Raw genomic sequence first — 12,977 nt, 5'->3', positions numbered from 1 at the left:
TGTTATGCCGCTTACCAAAACACCCTACCATTTGCGTTAATCCCGCTCTCGTGCAGCGCGCCGTTACATCAGAAAGGGACCAGTCACCTTTACTGACTACAATTGCCGGCGCCTGTCTCGGAGTCTTACTCGTCACCCGTGTCTTTTCTCGGACATGGCACTCCATCCCCAAGAGAAACTATTCTTCGGGCTGACCTACATCATTTCATTGGCTTTTTGCGACCTCCCGACAGCGGCTTTGCGGCCGGGACCACCATGTCACGAATGGAGACTGCGGGATAGGAGAGTTTGCTATTGTACCAGTGGTGTTGTTTCGCGAACAAAAGTGTGAGGGCCTAGCTTCTTTCTCGTCACTTGGACGCCTTAGGAAGAGGATCAACCCTTACGTCCACCAAGACAATGAGTGGCTGACTACTCGCGCCCTGCGGCACTTGTAGACTGCTTGGATAGGATCCCAACGCGACATCCCGCGCTCAGGATCCACAGGTTCCATCTCGAGAAGCGGTTCCTCATTGCATTAAACAACTCGTCCTCGCTTCCTGCCTTCTTCAGTTCCTCCTCGAAACCCTTGATGTAGTCCTTCGTGCCTTTGAGCATCGACATCACAACCACCTCATCTGGCTCCGACATGGGCTCGAACGTATGCCCGGGGACGACCATCCGCGGCTTCAGCGCCTCAATCTGCGCCACGGCCTCCATCCATCCATCCCGTTTTTCTTGCGTGTCCGCCTCGCCGAGCCACTGGTGACAGTCGCCGTTATATACAATGTCACTCGCGACAACGAGCCCTAGGTCGGGCACGTGGAGGTAGGAGTTGGCATGCGTATCTCCGTGCGGCACGTCGTAGGCCTTGACGAGGTGGCCGTCCAGGTCAATTTTGTTAGACGGTGGCAGGGACACGAACTCGGCCTTCGCCTCGGGCATGCCAGTGCCTGCTGTTTTGCTGGGAGGGAAAGTCCCCTCCCACATCTCCTTGTAGGTTTGGGCAGAGTATTGCTGCGCAATACCCTCGACAACGCTCTTGGTTCCGGTGGCCGTGACGCTTGGGAAGGTAGTCTTCAGGACAGGGAACCCAAAAAAGTGATCTCCGTGGGCATGCGATGCGACGAAGTGCTTCAGGACACAACCAGGTGGCAGTATAGACCGAACCCACGATGCCAGCTCATTTGTCGCATCCACGCTCGGAGGACAGTCCACCAGAACGGCGGTGGTGGGGGTGTATATCAGCGTGCAGCAGAGCGGTGACCAGTAGCCCGAGTCTTTGGACGATGGGTCGGGCGAGACCAGCCCGGTTGGGATTGGACGGCATAAATAGACTGCGACCTGAATTGCCATGTCTGCGAACGTATTGGTAGCTTTGAGGTATTTCCTGTGTCCGAGTTGAAAGAGCAGATGATGAGACTATAGGTAATTGCAAAATCGCAATAGGCTACCTGTGTCTATACCACCCGAGGATGCATCATGGATTTGATGCCGTGTCGGTCGTAGCCTGGTATAATCGTCCATATCAGTAATCATGGCTACATTAGCGTAGGATTGGATATATTCCACCTGCAGTCTGTGAGATCTATCAACGTACGGGAATATGGCGCAATGCCGAGAGTAATATAGCCAATTTGAGACAATGCGAGAACAAATCAACTGACAGAACGGTTGCAGGAGATGACAGCGCTTGGCCAGATATGGGTGCGGCACCACTAAGCAACGTCTGCGCTAGGAAATGTTCACTAATCCATAAAAACTTCCCATAATCAGCAACGCTGCTTACAAAGGTACACTTACAATGGCTTCATTGCCGTTCGATCTCTCACCAAGGCATAGAATATAAGTAAAGGTGACTGGTGGGAATGAAGATGTGGTTTCGATGTAAAACAATAACCTCGCGAACAATGCTAGCAAAATCCAACCGTCACCCCAACCACCACCAAAGCCCATCATGGCCCTGTCTCATATCAAGAATGTGTTAGTCGTTGGAGCAAGTGGAAGTGTCGGCGGACCAACAGTCAAGGCTCTGCTCGAAGAAGATTTCCAGGTCACTGGGCTGACTCGACAGTCGTCCTCGGCCACCTTGCCTGAAGGCGTGAGGCACCTCACGACCGACTTCTCAAAGGAGTCCCTTCTCGAAGCCTTCAGGAACCAGGATGCTGTCGTCAGCGCAGTCACCAGTTCTCAATCCGACGCTCTGATGCTCCAAAAGAACCTGGTCGACGCGGCCATCGCGGCGGGGGTCAAGGTCTTCGTGCCCTCCGAGTACGGGATCGACACCGCGGACGGCACCGCGCCCAAGTACGTCCCGGCCCTCGCTGAAAAGATCCAGGTGGTCGAGTACCTCAAGGAGAGGCAGGACAAGATATCGTGGACGGCCATCGTCACGGGGGCCATCTTCGACTGGGGGCTGAAATTGCCAGGCTTCGGGGGCTTGGACGTGGCCGCCCGGACCGTCACCATCTTTGACGGCGGCGATATCCCCTATGACGCCACGAACCTGGACCAGGTCGGCAAGGCCATCGCCAAGACCTTGAAGAAGCCGAAGCTCACGCGAAACCAACACGTCTACGTGAACAGCTTCACGGTCACGCAGAACAAGGTTCTGTCGGCCCTAGAGAAGGCGACGGGCGACAAGTTCGTGGTCTCGCAGGGTTCCGTGGAGGAGTTGTGGCAAGGGGGGGCCGCACAGCTGGAGCAGGGCCAGCCACTCGGCATCCTAGCGATGATTGCCGGAGCCTTATACGGAAAGGGGGGGCTGGCTTACTTCTCGAACACGAAGGGACTTTGGAATGAGAGACTAGCCTTGCCGCAGGAGGATCTGGAAGAGTTTATTGGCAATTACATACGCGGAAAGAACTGAGATGGACTGCGTACGGACTAGAATCATGATATAGATCAATTATGTAGACGAGAGTAGGTCGGCCTAGTGCTGCCAGGCCCGGAATGAACATAATCAGAAGCACCTATTGGGGACTTACTCACTTCCTTGTCTCTCGGTTTTCTGATAGAGATATCACGACGAAAGTCCATAGGCAGTCCATTTGGTAAGAGTATCGGCCGAATCTCAAAAGAGCACAATTATGCAATCTTCTCTCTTTCGAAGACGTCACTGAAGGCAGGGTCGCTGCAGATCTTTATCATCCTCATTTGTATTTGTCTTGTTGTGGCCCAGGTGGTTCTCAAGGTCCTCTAAAGAGCCACCGCAAATTGTAGAATCAACTGAGATGAGGTTTAATAGCATGCATTTCTCTGATACGGTCTTTGACATTGTTCTCAAACAAATGGTTTGGTTTTGCCTATATTTTTACTTCAACTGACAGCTCTGCTATGACCAAGACCCTTCTTCCTCCTTCTTGAATTTCATCGCTTCCTCCGGTGAATATCGTACACCTGCCACTGACAAGGAAAGCTCTTAATTATTCAAACATGCGGAAAAGAAAGGCCAGGAAATCTATGAGAAACGACCGAGCGTTCCATCTAACGACACTCTCGGCATCCACACAGCTCACAATCCCAAGGGCTCGTGGCGATCCCGTTCTCAGCTACAAGATCAGGGTGCTTCATTATGATTTGCAAAATGTGGCCAACGACTCTTTTTCTGAACGACGGTTTAACGCTACTACGGACGAGCATTATATCAGCGCACCATAATTCCCCCGCGGGGAGAAGCAGCCCTTATAAAGACCGCACTGGTGGATGTCGACCTTGATGACTGGCTCGATCTTTCTACTACCGACCACACAGAGGATCTACAGGCTACCAACGCCCGGGTACCCATACCCTTATACTCGTGTCTCCTAAATCAGGCTGTAGGCGCAGCCATTCGAATGATGCTGGGAAACTTCCGTGAAAAGCGCAGAGCCAGCGGGAATTCCGCACATTGTGGCCCACACCATCTGGCACCAATATACGCCGCTCTTTATGGGTTGGATGGAGCCGGCTAAGGTCTCTCGAGACTGGGGAGTAGTAGGATGCGTTTCTATTATACTCCCTTCTCTACCTACGAAGCTGATGATCTCCTGGGGACCTTATCTAGCGGCACACCTGGAGAATAGTACGGCGGCAAACATCTTTAGACTTACCCAGTCAACTTCTCTTTTGAAAGGGAGTACAACAAACGATTGGGCCATCAACGGGAATTATATGAGGTATTCAGAGCAGCGTCGTCCCGTGTCACCGATTATTGGGTTGGTGGGCTACATGAGGTCCAGGAGGAGTCAAATGCGACGAGGAAAGCATGCAAGGGAAGCCAGCCAGGTTGATAGGCTGGGTTGAAGTATTGCATGTTCTCGCTCCTGTAGCAACTTTTTATCATTCTCGGCGAATTTCGAGTCGCAAACTTGTCCCTAACGTTCGTGGGCTCCGGAACTGTTGTCGGCTCAGATTGCCGAGCGTTATAAAGTATCGGCCCGTTCCACAAGTGCGGAGCAGCCGCTTCGACAGAGTGCCAGACCGCTCTTATTGACCCCAAATATGACATATGTGGTTGATATTGACACGCCTGGGCTTTAATACCAGAGGGTAGAAGTAACTCCTTGTGGTTTTATTCCAGGTTCTCGCCGAGTACCTATGGTACTGGTGTTGTAAGTACTGAAAACGAGATCGGACTAACTGACTTGCTTTGAAAAGACACTAGGGTAGAGGCTAGAAAAAGAGGAACCAAGTACACAGGTGCAGTGTGTCCGCCGTAACACAACGACCCCAGCAGATATGGTCTGCCGCCACTCTCCCGTCTCCGCAATGAGAAACTCGAAGAAAACGGAGGGAAAACAACTGTGTCGCCGATAAGCACTTAATGTTGGCCTAAATCCGAGATCGCCAGCGGACCCGATGACACTAGTCTCAGTGCTCACTCGGGATTGACACCGTCATCGACCGGGGCTGTTGATTTCAGTCCATGGGAATAAGCCGGGGCGAGACGGCTAGCAAGGTAAGAAGAAGACATAGCAAGTATGAAGTCATGTATCAGGTTTTCCGGCTTCAATGACTCGGTCTCCCCTCCGCGCCGCTCTGAAACTTTTAGTCCTAAAGTAACTTCACACCTGTTTGGCACGCATGGCAGGTGTAGGATTTATCGGCGCAGCCGTCTAGAAAAACGCACCGGAAAAGATGCAATCTTTCTTGCAGTACCGGCGCGCGGGTGCAGAAGCTCAGGCGCAAATCGACCGAGACATTGGAAAAGTCCGGTCATCCAGCTCGCCAAGCCGGCCACAAGATGGAGTGCACCCAGGTGGGGGAGAGGAAGAAGTAGGAGATTACACGGCGCGGGAGGGGAAGAGGCAAAGCCCCTTGTCAGGGCCGCATAACGCCGTCGATACGGAAGCCCGAGAACAACGACCCGGAGCCTCGGAGCCTCTCGAGCGATGCCAGACGGCGCGGACCGGGCACTCCGAAGGCACAGCCCTCGGCCGGATCATGACCGGCATCCATGTCCGGGACCGCACCGGGGCCGAGGGGCACGGGGGCCGCGTCTTCGTCGTCGGCTGGGCGGGACCGGATGACCCCCTGGACCCGCACAACTGGCCGACCGTCAAGCGCATCGGCGCCACGCTGCAGATCTCCATGATCGCGCTCTTTGTCGGAGCCGCGTCGGGTATCGACGCAACGGTGCTTCCGCAAGCCGCGAGGGCGCTGGGCGTCAGCGAGGTTGCCGAGTCGCTGGCCACAGGTATGTTCGCTGGGTCGGTCGCTCGTCGCAATTGCCGTCTGTCTGTCCCCCCGCTGACGTTTGGACTCGAGGGCTGTATCTCGTGGGCATGGGCCTCGGGTCGCTCGTGGCCGGGCCCTTTTCGGAAACCTTTGGCCGCAATGCCGTCTACGGCGGCTCGATGGCCGTCTTCATGGTCTGGATCATGGCGTCCGGCCTCGCGCCCAACTTCGGCGCCCAGATCGCCTTCCGCTTCCTGGCCGGATGCTCCGCCTCGACGCCGCTCGTCTGCTCGGGTGGCTCGATCGCCGACATGTACGACCGCCTCGAGAAGACGTGGAGCTTCCCGCTGTACGCCATCACATGTTTTGGCGGACCGATGATCGGTGCCGTGATGGGCGCCTACATCGGCCCTTCCGAAGCCGTGAGCTGGCGGTGGACCGAGTGGACGGTACTGGTATCCGCGGGCCTCGTCTTGGCCCTGGTCCTGCTCTGCATGCCGGAGACCTACGGTCCGCTGCTTTTGCAGTGGAAGGCCGCTCATTACCGGCGCATCACTGGCGACGACCGGTTCCGCTCCGAACACGAGATCGTTGACGCTACGCTCTTCACCCGTCTCAAGACCAGCATGACGAGGCCCTTCCTCATGCTCACGGAGCCCATAATCATGGCCATGACGTTGTACATAACCGTTGTCTACATCGTCCTCTTCACGTTCCTCGTCGGATGGCCCTACATCTTTGAATACACCTATGGCCTCGATCAAGGCCTCGCGAACATCATCTTCATCGCCATGTTCGTCGGGACCCAAGTCAACTTCGCCTTCGTACCGCTTATATACTCGATGACGGTAAATCGGGTGAAGGACTGCGGGGAAGGCACAGCGTTCAAGCCGGAGATTCGCCTCTGGTACGCCATGTTTGGCGCTGCCGTCTCCGTCCCGGTCTCCCTTTTCTGGCTGGGCTGGACCAATTACGCCAGCATCAGCATCTGGTCCGCCATCTTCGCGGTTGTTGCCTTCGGCTACGGCGTGACAGGCATTTTCATATGCGTGTACATGTATATCATCGATTCGTACGAGATATACTCGGCGTCGGCTCTTACGTTCGTCGCTCTCATCAGATATGTGGTGGCCGGAGGGATCACCGCGGCCGGGATACCCTTTTATGAGAACCTTGGCACGCACTATGCGCTGACGATTCTCGCCTGTATATCAGCCGTGCTTGCGCCGATACCGTACGCACTTTATCAATACGGGCACCGGATCCGAGCCAAGAGTCGCTATGCTGTGTCGAGGTAGAATTAACAAGCGCCCCGGACATGATTGGTCACGTATTCTGAAGAGTCCTCACACCGAGTGTTTGATCCGCGTTCCTTTTCTGATTTGACCAGATTTCCGGTTTGTACATCGGTGAGCAAGTACTCCAGGGGAGTGGGAGGCGGCGGCACGGGTAGCTTGCATTCGAATGGTTGAAGCTGTGCAACCAGAGTATAGATCACAGGATCGCCATCGGCTTTGGTGGATTAAGAAAGGGCGTGTATATGCCTCATCTTAACCGAGTACACCCAGTGTTCTTCTTGAAATGATGAGCTACCAACTCTGGCATTTGCCCTTCGGCGAAGCCACTGCCGGATGGGTACACCGAGGCCACGGTGGAGTCAGTGACGACGAAGCAAGATTTCTGGGTAACCCGACTGGATGGCACGGCTTGGAAAACGGTTTCTAAAGGGATCATCGCAAGGTAGAAACCAAAGGAAATGGGTCATCTGGGTAGACACTGGCGATGGGTGAACCTAAGAGGACGGCGAGAGACCCTCAGTCAAAGACCAGGGCATAGCGGTGGATGAGTAAATGACCTGTTACAACTTTCCGGACGTCTCCAAACAACTGTTTTCAAGTCGTCTCATCTTTCCAGTTCTTCACGGCCTGGTGTCGGCTTTTTTCCAGATTACTTGACCATGAAAACTACGTAGCTCTATCTAAAGAGCATAATCCCCTCTCACGACGTCCACCAAAAAACCACTACTTGAGCCGCCGCTGGGCTGGTCTGACCGGTCGTCCACAAGAAAGGGTGAGCCAGCCGCCTAACCACCGAAACCTGGGTTGGCCAACGTAACAGAGGCATTTACTTATCCAGGCATCACCGCCTGCGTTTCTACAGGCCTCCGTAAACACTCAGCCCAGCATATTTGGCAGGCAACAGGAGGTGAGCCCCGGCTTGAAGTGGCCAGTAAGCGAGGCATTCCAAAGTGCTGGCACAAGTCGAGGACCACGCCACAATCCCTCTCAGCCGATGCGGCTGGGCAGAGATAGCGCTCACCAGCCGCCTCACTTGGAAGGGGCCGCAGAGTAAGCTTACACCGAGACAGAGCCAGCACACCATGCCAAGCAGTGGTCCCGAGAACCAGGAAAACATGTACGGCAGGGGATCCGGCTCCCTCTTGGGGAACAAGCAAGGGGCGCCGCCGCAGTGAGACATGACAAGCTCGTCGACCTGGAACCAGGCACGGAACCTGTTTTGCGTATTGAGAAGTCTACGACGAAGGGAATAACTCATGTGACGCTGCTGTGTTTATTTCTTCTTTCTAGATGTTCCTTTTTTTGGGTTGTTTCTCAAATACCCGCCGAGATAACATTGTGTCTTCGTATGTGCGGCGCGGCCCCCGACTCCTCTTGGAGACATGTTTGATCCAAAGAAGGGGGGCGTCTTAGGAGAAAGCTGGGTGTCTCGGATGTTGAGAAAAGAAAAACCTGGCCCAGGTTGCCGGTACAGACCGACCAATCCGCATCCCCCTGATCCGGCAAGCTGAGCTCAGTCAGCTGGGGGGCCAAGCCAAAGTCGGACCTCTCACACAGCAGTAGAAGCATGCTGCCTCCTCACGTCAAATGCAGGTCTCGGCGGCGAGGAAGGTGCGTCGGTAAATGTTGCAGGCCTTGTGAGACGTGCAGAGCACGTCTGCTCTTTATTGCTTTTTGTTCGTATCCCGCCTCCTCGATAGCTCGAGCCGCGCGGGCTGCAGATTCGTCTCCAGCTCATGTGGTCGATCCGACGACATTCAAATGAGGTTCAGCTCACTAGTGTAGTTCGGACTGCCCAGGGTTTGCGACGCGGTTGAGTCGAAATACCGGGGTTCCAGAACACATATTGTACACGCACCCCGGAGCCACGAATGGGCGACCTGTCAAGTCTCCGAACCCCATCGCAAGGCTCTGAGATGCATCAAGCGTGACGGTCTCAAAGAGGCCCTAGCGTGACTGGGGCCAGTAATCTCGGCGCCAGTTTCTGTCCGGTTGTCTCTCCGTTGGGAAAAAAATCTCATCATGGTCACAGTGCCATCACACGGATCATCCGTACAGGCAATCCCGTCCCAAGAAGAGGGGACCGCCTTCCCTTCGAGCTGTATACTACGCCCACGCCTCCTGCAAGAGTTTGTCATCTCTGGATACCTCTCCACGTGGGTGTACGATGTAGTGCAGTCGTAGTGCAGACAGAGAGTCTTGTGAGTCCCGTCTAGAACATGATGGTCCACAACCCGTGGAGGGGGGGGTAGAGCATTGCGGACCAACGAGAAGCGGAGATGATGAAGAAAAATTACTGATTTTTTTTCTCTTTCATTTTTCTCCGATATATCCACAATGGCCAAAGAAAAGACCCACACAACGAGGACCCGTTTGACGATCGGCCACGCAGAGCGGCTCGTACACTGACGTCAAAACGCGAGGAAACCGCCTGTGCTGCGAGGAGTGAAAATTTTCTCCGTCTTCCAAAGAAGGAAAGAGGCAAAATACAAAGTAATTACAATACAACAACAAACCCACTTGGCGCATCTCTTGGGCCGTGGCCCGGGAAGCAAAAACATGGGAATCCTGCCCAAACAAATGCCTGATGTAGCGAGGTGCCGTGCCCAAGGGGGGATGGGGACGAAAGAGAAGAAATACTCCTCGCGTGGTCCGCTCTCTCTCCTTCCCAGGTGCCTGCCCTCTGGTTGGATGCGTGCCTGTTCTCTGACAGCCATGAGCCCTGCCGCACACCAGCCCTGGCGAGAGCTTCCGCCCCTTTCCACCCTACGGGTCCCATTACCCTGTACGTTGGGCATTGTACCTGTAAATCAACCAACGACCCACGCGTGTTGAAAATCATGACCCCTGTCGACTGGATACCACGCTAGAAGCACGCTAGAATGAGAATCCACGCACGGATCATACTAGCGGGTTTGAGGAAGCGGGATTCCGCTAGGTCGAAGCACGCTGGAAGGGCGGGACAACACCCGATATGAAGCAGGCATGTCGTCGAGCCTGAAAGAATGAACAGTTTTTGCTTTTATTCCCTTGCAATTTTCCGTCCTGGGGGGGGGGGGGGGGGGGGGGGGGGTTTGAAAGACCTGCCCGGTTCTCACCGCAAGCCGTTGTTCATATTATTAAAGTTACTCAGCGTCAAGCGGGAATCCCGTGAGGACCGACTCAACCAGGCCAGGCCGGCCGAAGTGAGGGGACAACATCGTCGGTCGAGGCATCGTCACCACGAACCACGCGTGACGGTGGAGTTTCCACTTGCATAGCATACACTACATAACCTGCCGCGTAAGGGTTGCAGGCGGCGTGTCTCGGTGCACCCCGAAATATGCCTTCCGCTCGCGTCTCGGCAAATCCCCACCACCCATCGCCGACCAAACTCCGCGGCTCGGATATGACGGGGAATAGCAACGCTGCACCTCGGAGCAAGCCCAGCGCGCAGCAGAGCAAGCAGCAAGAAGCAGGAGAAGCCACACGCGCGCTCTACCCGTGTAAGAGCCGTTACCACTTCCAACGCACGGGGGCGCCCGCGTCGTGGCACCGTGCCCGGCGTACGCCGCGCCAGCGGTGAGGACAAGACGCAAGTCAGCATGTGCCCGTTTGACATCTGATAGGGCGGTCCGTCAAGTGATGGAAAGCCTCTCCTCTTATTGGCCATACGGTTGGTTACACATAACCGCAGGGAGAGAAGGGATGGGATTCGGGATTTGGGCTTACGGCACCGTGAATAGTATCACCGGCTATCTGGTCCTCGAGAGCCATTGGCCTCACCCCCACCACCACCCACCATGGTGCTCCGCATACCGTCTGCCCTTCAGCGACCTGTTCCATACCTACTCCACGCCAGCCCTATCTCTGAAACCTGCAGCATCAGCGGGTTCGCTGTCACGTTCCATTGCACTCTGTGCTCCGCAAGGAGCTTACCGATGGCCTTGCATTGTAATCACTGTGCCGACACGCCCTCACCCATTGCCGAATCGCAACCGAGCGGCATGGAAGACTTATGTGCTGCGTAAGCTCACTCGCTGCCCACACGCGACGCACGCCAGGGCGGCTTCTGACGAGGGGCCCGCTTGCAGGGCTGCATACATATCTTGCTTCTCCCCATGTGTGTCATTCAGCGATTCCATGACGTAGATACAGATGCGAAGGAACGGCAAGGACGGGACAGTTGTGATTGTGTTTCTTCGGTGCGGGGATTAGGAAGCACGATGGTCGCCGTCGGATAGGGTCTCACGAGCGCAGGGAGCATGGACCGGGCGTTGTTACCGCTGGATTGGGAGCTTTCATGGGAAAAGTGAAATAAGCTTTTAGGGTCTTTGGTGAGAATCGCGAGAGTCGCTGACGCTGGACGCATGACTGAAGTCGAGGTGCTCCACTCACAGAGCGGGTATCCGTAGGTGTTGGTTCTGCTCGTCATTGATCGGGACCGAGGCGACAAGGGAACCAACGCTGCGGGTAAGTCGGGAAGTAGCCCTCACAGTCACAAAGGAGGGGGCCAGGGACTATGACGGCCAGAAAAGGCTTGCGGCAGCCCGAAGGTCCCGAACTCCGATTCTTCTTCCTCCTTCTTAAACCCGTACCATCGTTAAAACCCGGGCAGACGTCCGGACGACACGGGACCCAATCACGAGCCTTGTTTTCCCTACCCTCACCCCCACGTCTTCTTGCGGAGAGAGTCGGGCCAGGAGATGGCACGGGGTCTCCTCACCAAATGCTCGGGACGAATAGCTTCAGGAACCTTTCAGAGAAGGGATGGATGTGACGGATACGCTGTGGATAATCGTAACACGTGCCCTGGGAACGCGGGTTCTTGTGCAAAGCACCAAGGAGTTTCCTACCCTGGCTTCTGCCAGGCACAGCCGCCCCCAATTCCCCGCGACGCTAAGAAAGGAAAGTCAAATATGAAGAGTGGTCACGCGCGGAAACCGGGCGGCCAGATCCACTATCCCGGCCTCCGCTCGGCTGCCGCAGTGGGAACGCCACACGTACGAAGACGGCGGAATCAAACTGCCTCTTGACGTGGCACGGTGGCTTGGATGTTTCTCACGAGAGATGGGACGGCATGTAGGGGGTTGGATTGCTCTTGGAACAGGACCAAGATTGGGTGAACCGGATTCGTCGTCAGAGCGAGAAGGAGTGTGTGATTCTTAGCATGCATGCATGCAGCAGCAGCAAGCCACGCTCGATGATGCCGTGGATTCTGCCACGTCCGGGCCAAAGTCGCAATAGGCAGACAGACAGGTTGGCAGAGTACCTGATGGCTCATAACGACTCAACAGCAGTGGCCGCGACTTCTGGCTGCTGGACGGTTCGATACCATACCGGTAGGCTGGTCGGCTAGATTAGGGATAGTGGAAGAAGGGAGAGGGGGCGTGTGCGTTGAGTATGCGGACCTAGGGTTGAAACAGCTCACCCCCTGTCAATTCCGTTTCCGCCATCTGACTGATGAGCAATCCTTATTGATGATGAATCCTTTTTTCTTCCATTGGCAGCTGTCCCCTTGATCCGTGCCCGATGGCGGTGCCAATGGACTCCAGATACCCCCAATTCCAATAAAGTTTGGACGACCACAACCCATTATCTCAATAGGCTTTATTTCGGCATGGGTGAAGCCGGAGACGGGTCAACGGCCCCAGTTGGGTTTTTGTCGTCCCTAGGTAGACAGGTTCCGTGCGACCCAGTAAACGGGATCCTTGGTTTCGTTGCCGTCCCCAGGGTAACGGTGCGTGCCATGATGTCTGATGTCTGTTTCCTGGCACTTGATTGACGGTCTGTCCGCAGTCTGTTAGTGCCTGACAGCAATTGACGCACGGAAGTATTGAGAAGGATGGACCCTCAATTGGGCGATTGTCAGGCTTGCCAGCGACGTGTTTCTACCGCCGCCGTCACCCGGGGCAATTGATCTTTGAGCAGGGTCGGGTAGTTACGAAAGCCGATCATGACCCTGTGGCTGGGCCCCCCCATCCAGGCACCAGCCGTATACTGCGTAGACGGGATTGCAAGCGAGAGCGAGATACGGCTACGCGTTAAACCCAACGCGGAGCG

General features: G+C 55.3%; 3 protein-coding genes across 3 annotated transcripts; 2 read left to right on the top strand and 1 right to left on the bottom strand.

Moving 5' to 3' along the window:
* Positions 1–411: 411 nt before the first annotated feature.
* On the bottom strand, positions 412–1,335 carry GLRG_02230 (metallo-beta-lactamase superfamily protein; the record flags this gene model as incomplete). Its single annotated transcript, XM_008092888.1, has 1 exon — positions 412–1,335. One exon carries the CDS (start codon positions 1,333–1,335, stop codon positions 412–414), a length of 924 nt encoding a protein of 307 aa, XP_008091079.1.
* Positions 1,336–1,936: 601 nt separating this feature from the next.
* GLRG_02229 (NmrA-like family protein) lies at positions 1,937–2,848 on the top strand (the record flags this gene model as incomplete). The annotated part of the gene is made up of 1 exon (XM_008092887.1): positions 1,937–2,848. One exon carries the CDS (start codon positions 1,937–1,939, stop codon positions 2,846–2,848), a length of 912 nt encoding a protein of 303 aa, XP_008091078.1.
* A 2,249-nt stretch (positions 2,849–5,097) lies between these two features.
* On the top strand, positions 5,098–6,935 carry GLRG_02228 (major facilitator superfamily transporter; the record flags this gene model as incomplete). The annotated part of the gene is made up of 2 exons (XM_008092886.1): positions 5,098–5,656; positions 5,728–6,935. 2 exons carry the CDS (start codon positions 5,098–5,100, stop codon positions 6,933–6,935), a joined length of 1,767 nt encoding a protein of 588 aa, XP_008091077.1.
* Between the last annotated feature and the right edge of the window lie 6,042 nt (positions 6,936–12,977).

This window comes from Colletotrichum graminicola (assembly GCF_000149035.1).
Source record: "Colletotrichum graminicola M1.001 genomic scaffold supercont1.6, whole genome shotgun sequence".
Classification (NCBI taxonomy): Eukaryota; Fungi; Ascomycota; class Sordariomycetes; order Glomerellales; family Glomerellaceae; genus Colletotrichum; species Colletotrichum graminicola.
This window is presented reverse-complemented; position numbering and strand designations above follow the sequence as displayed.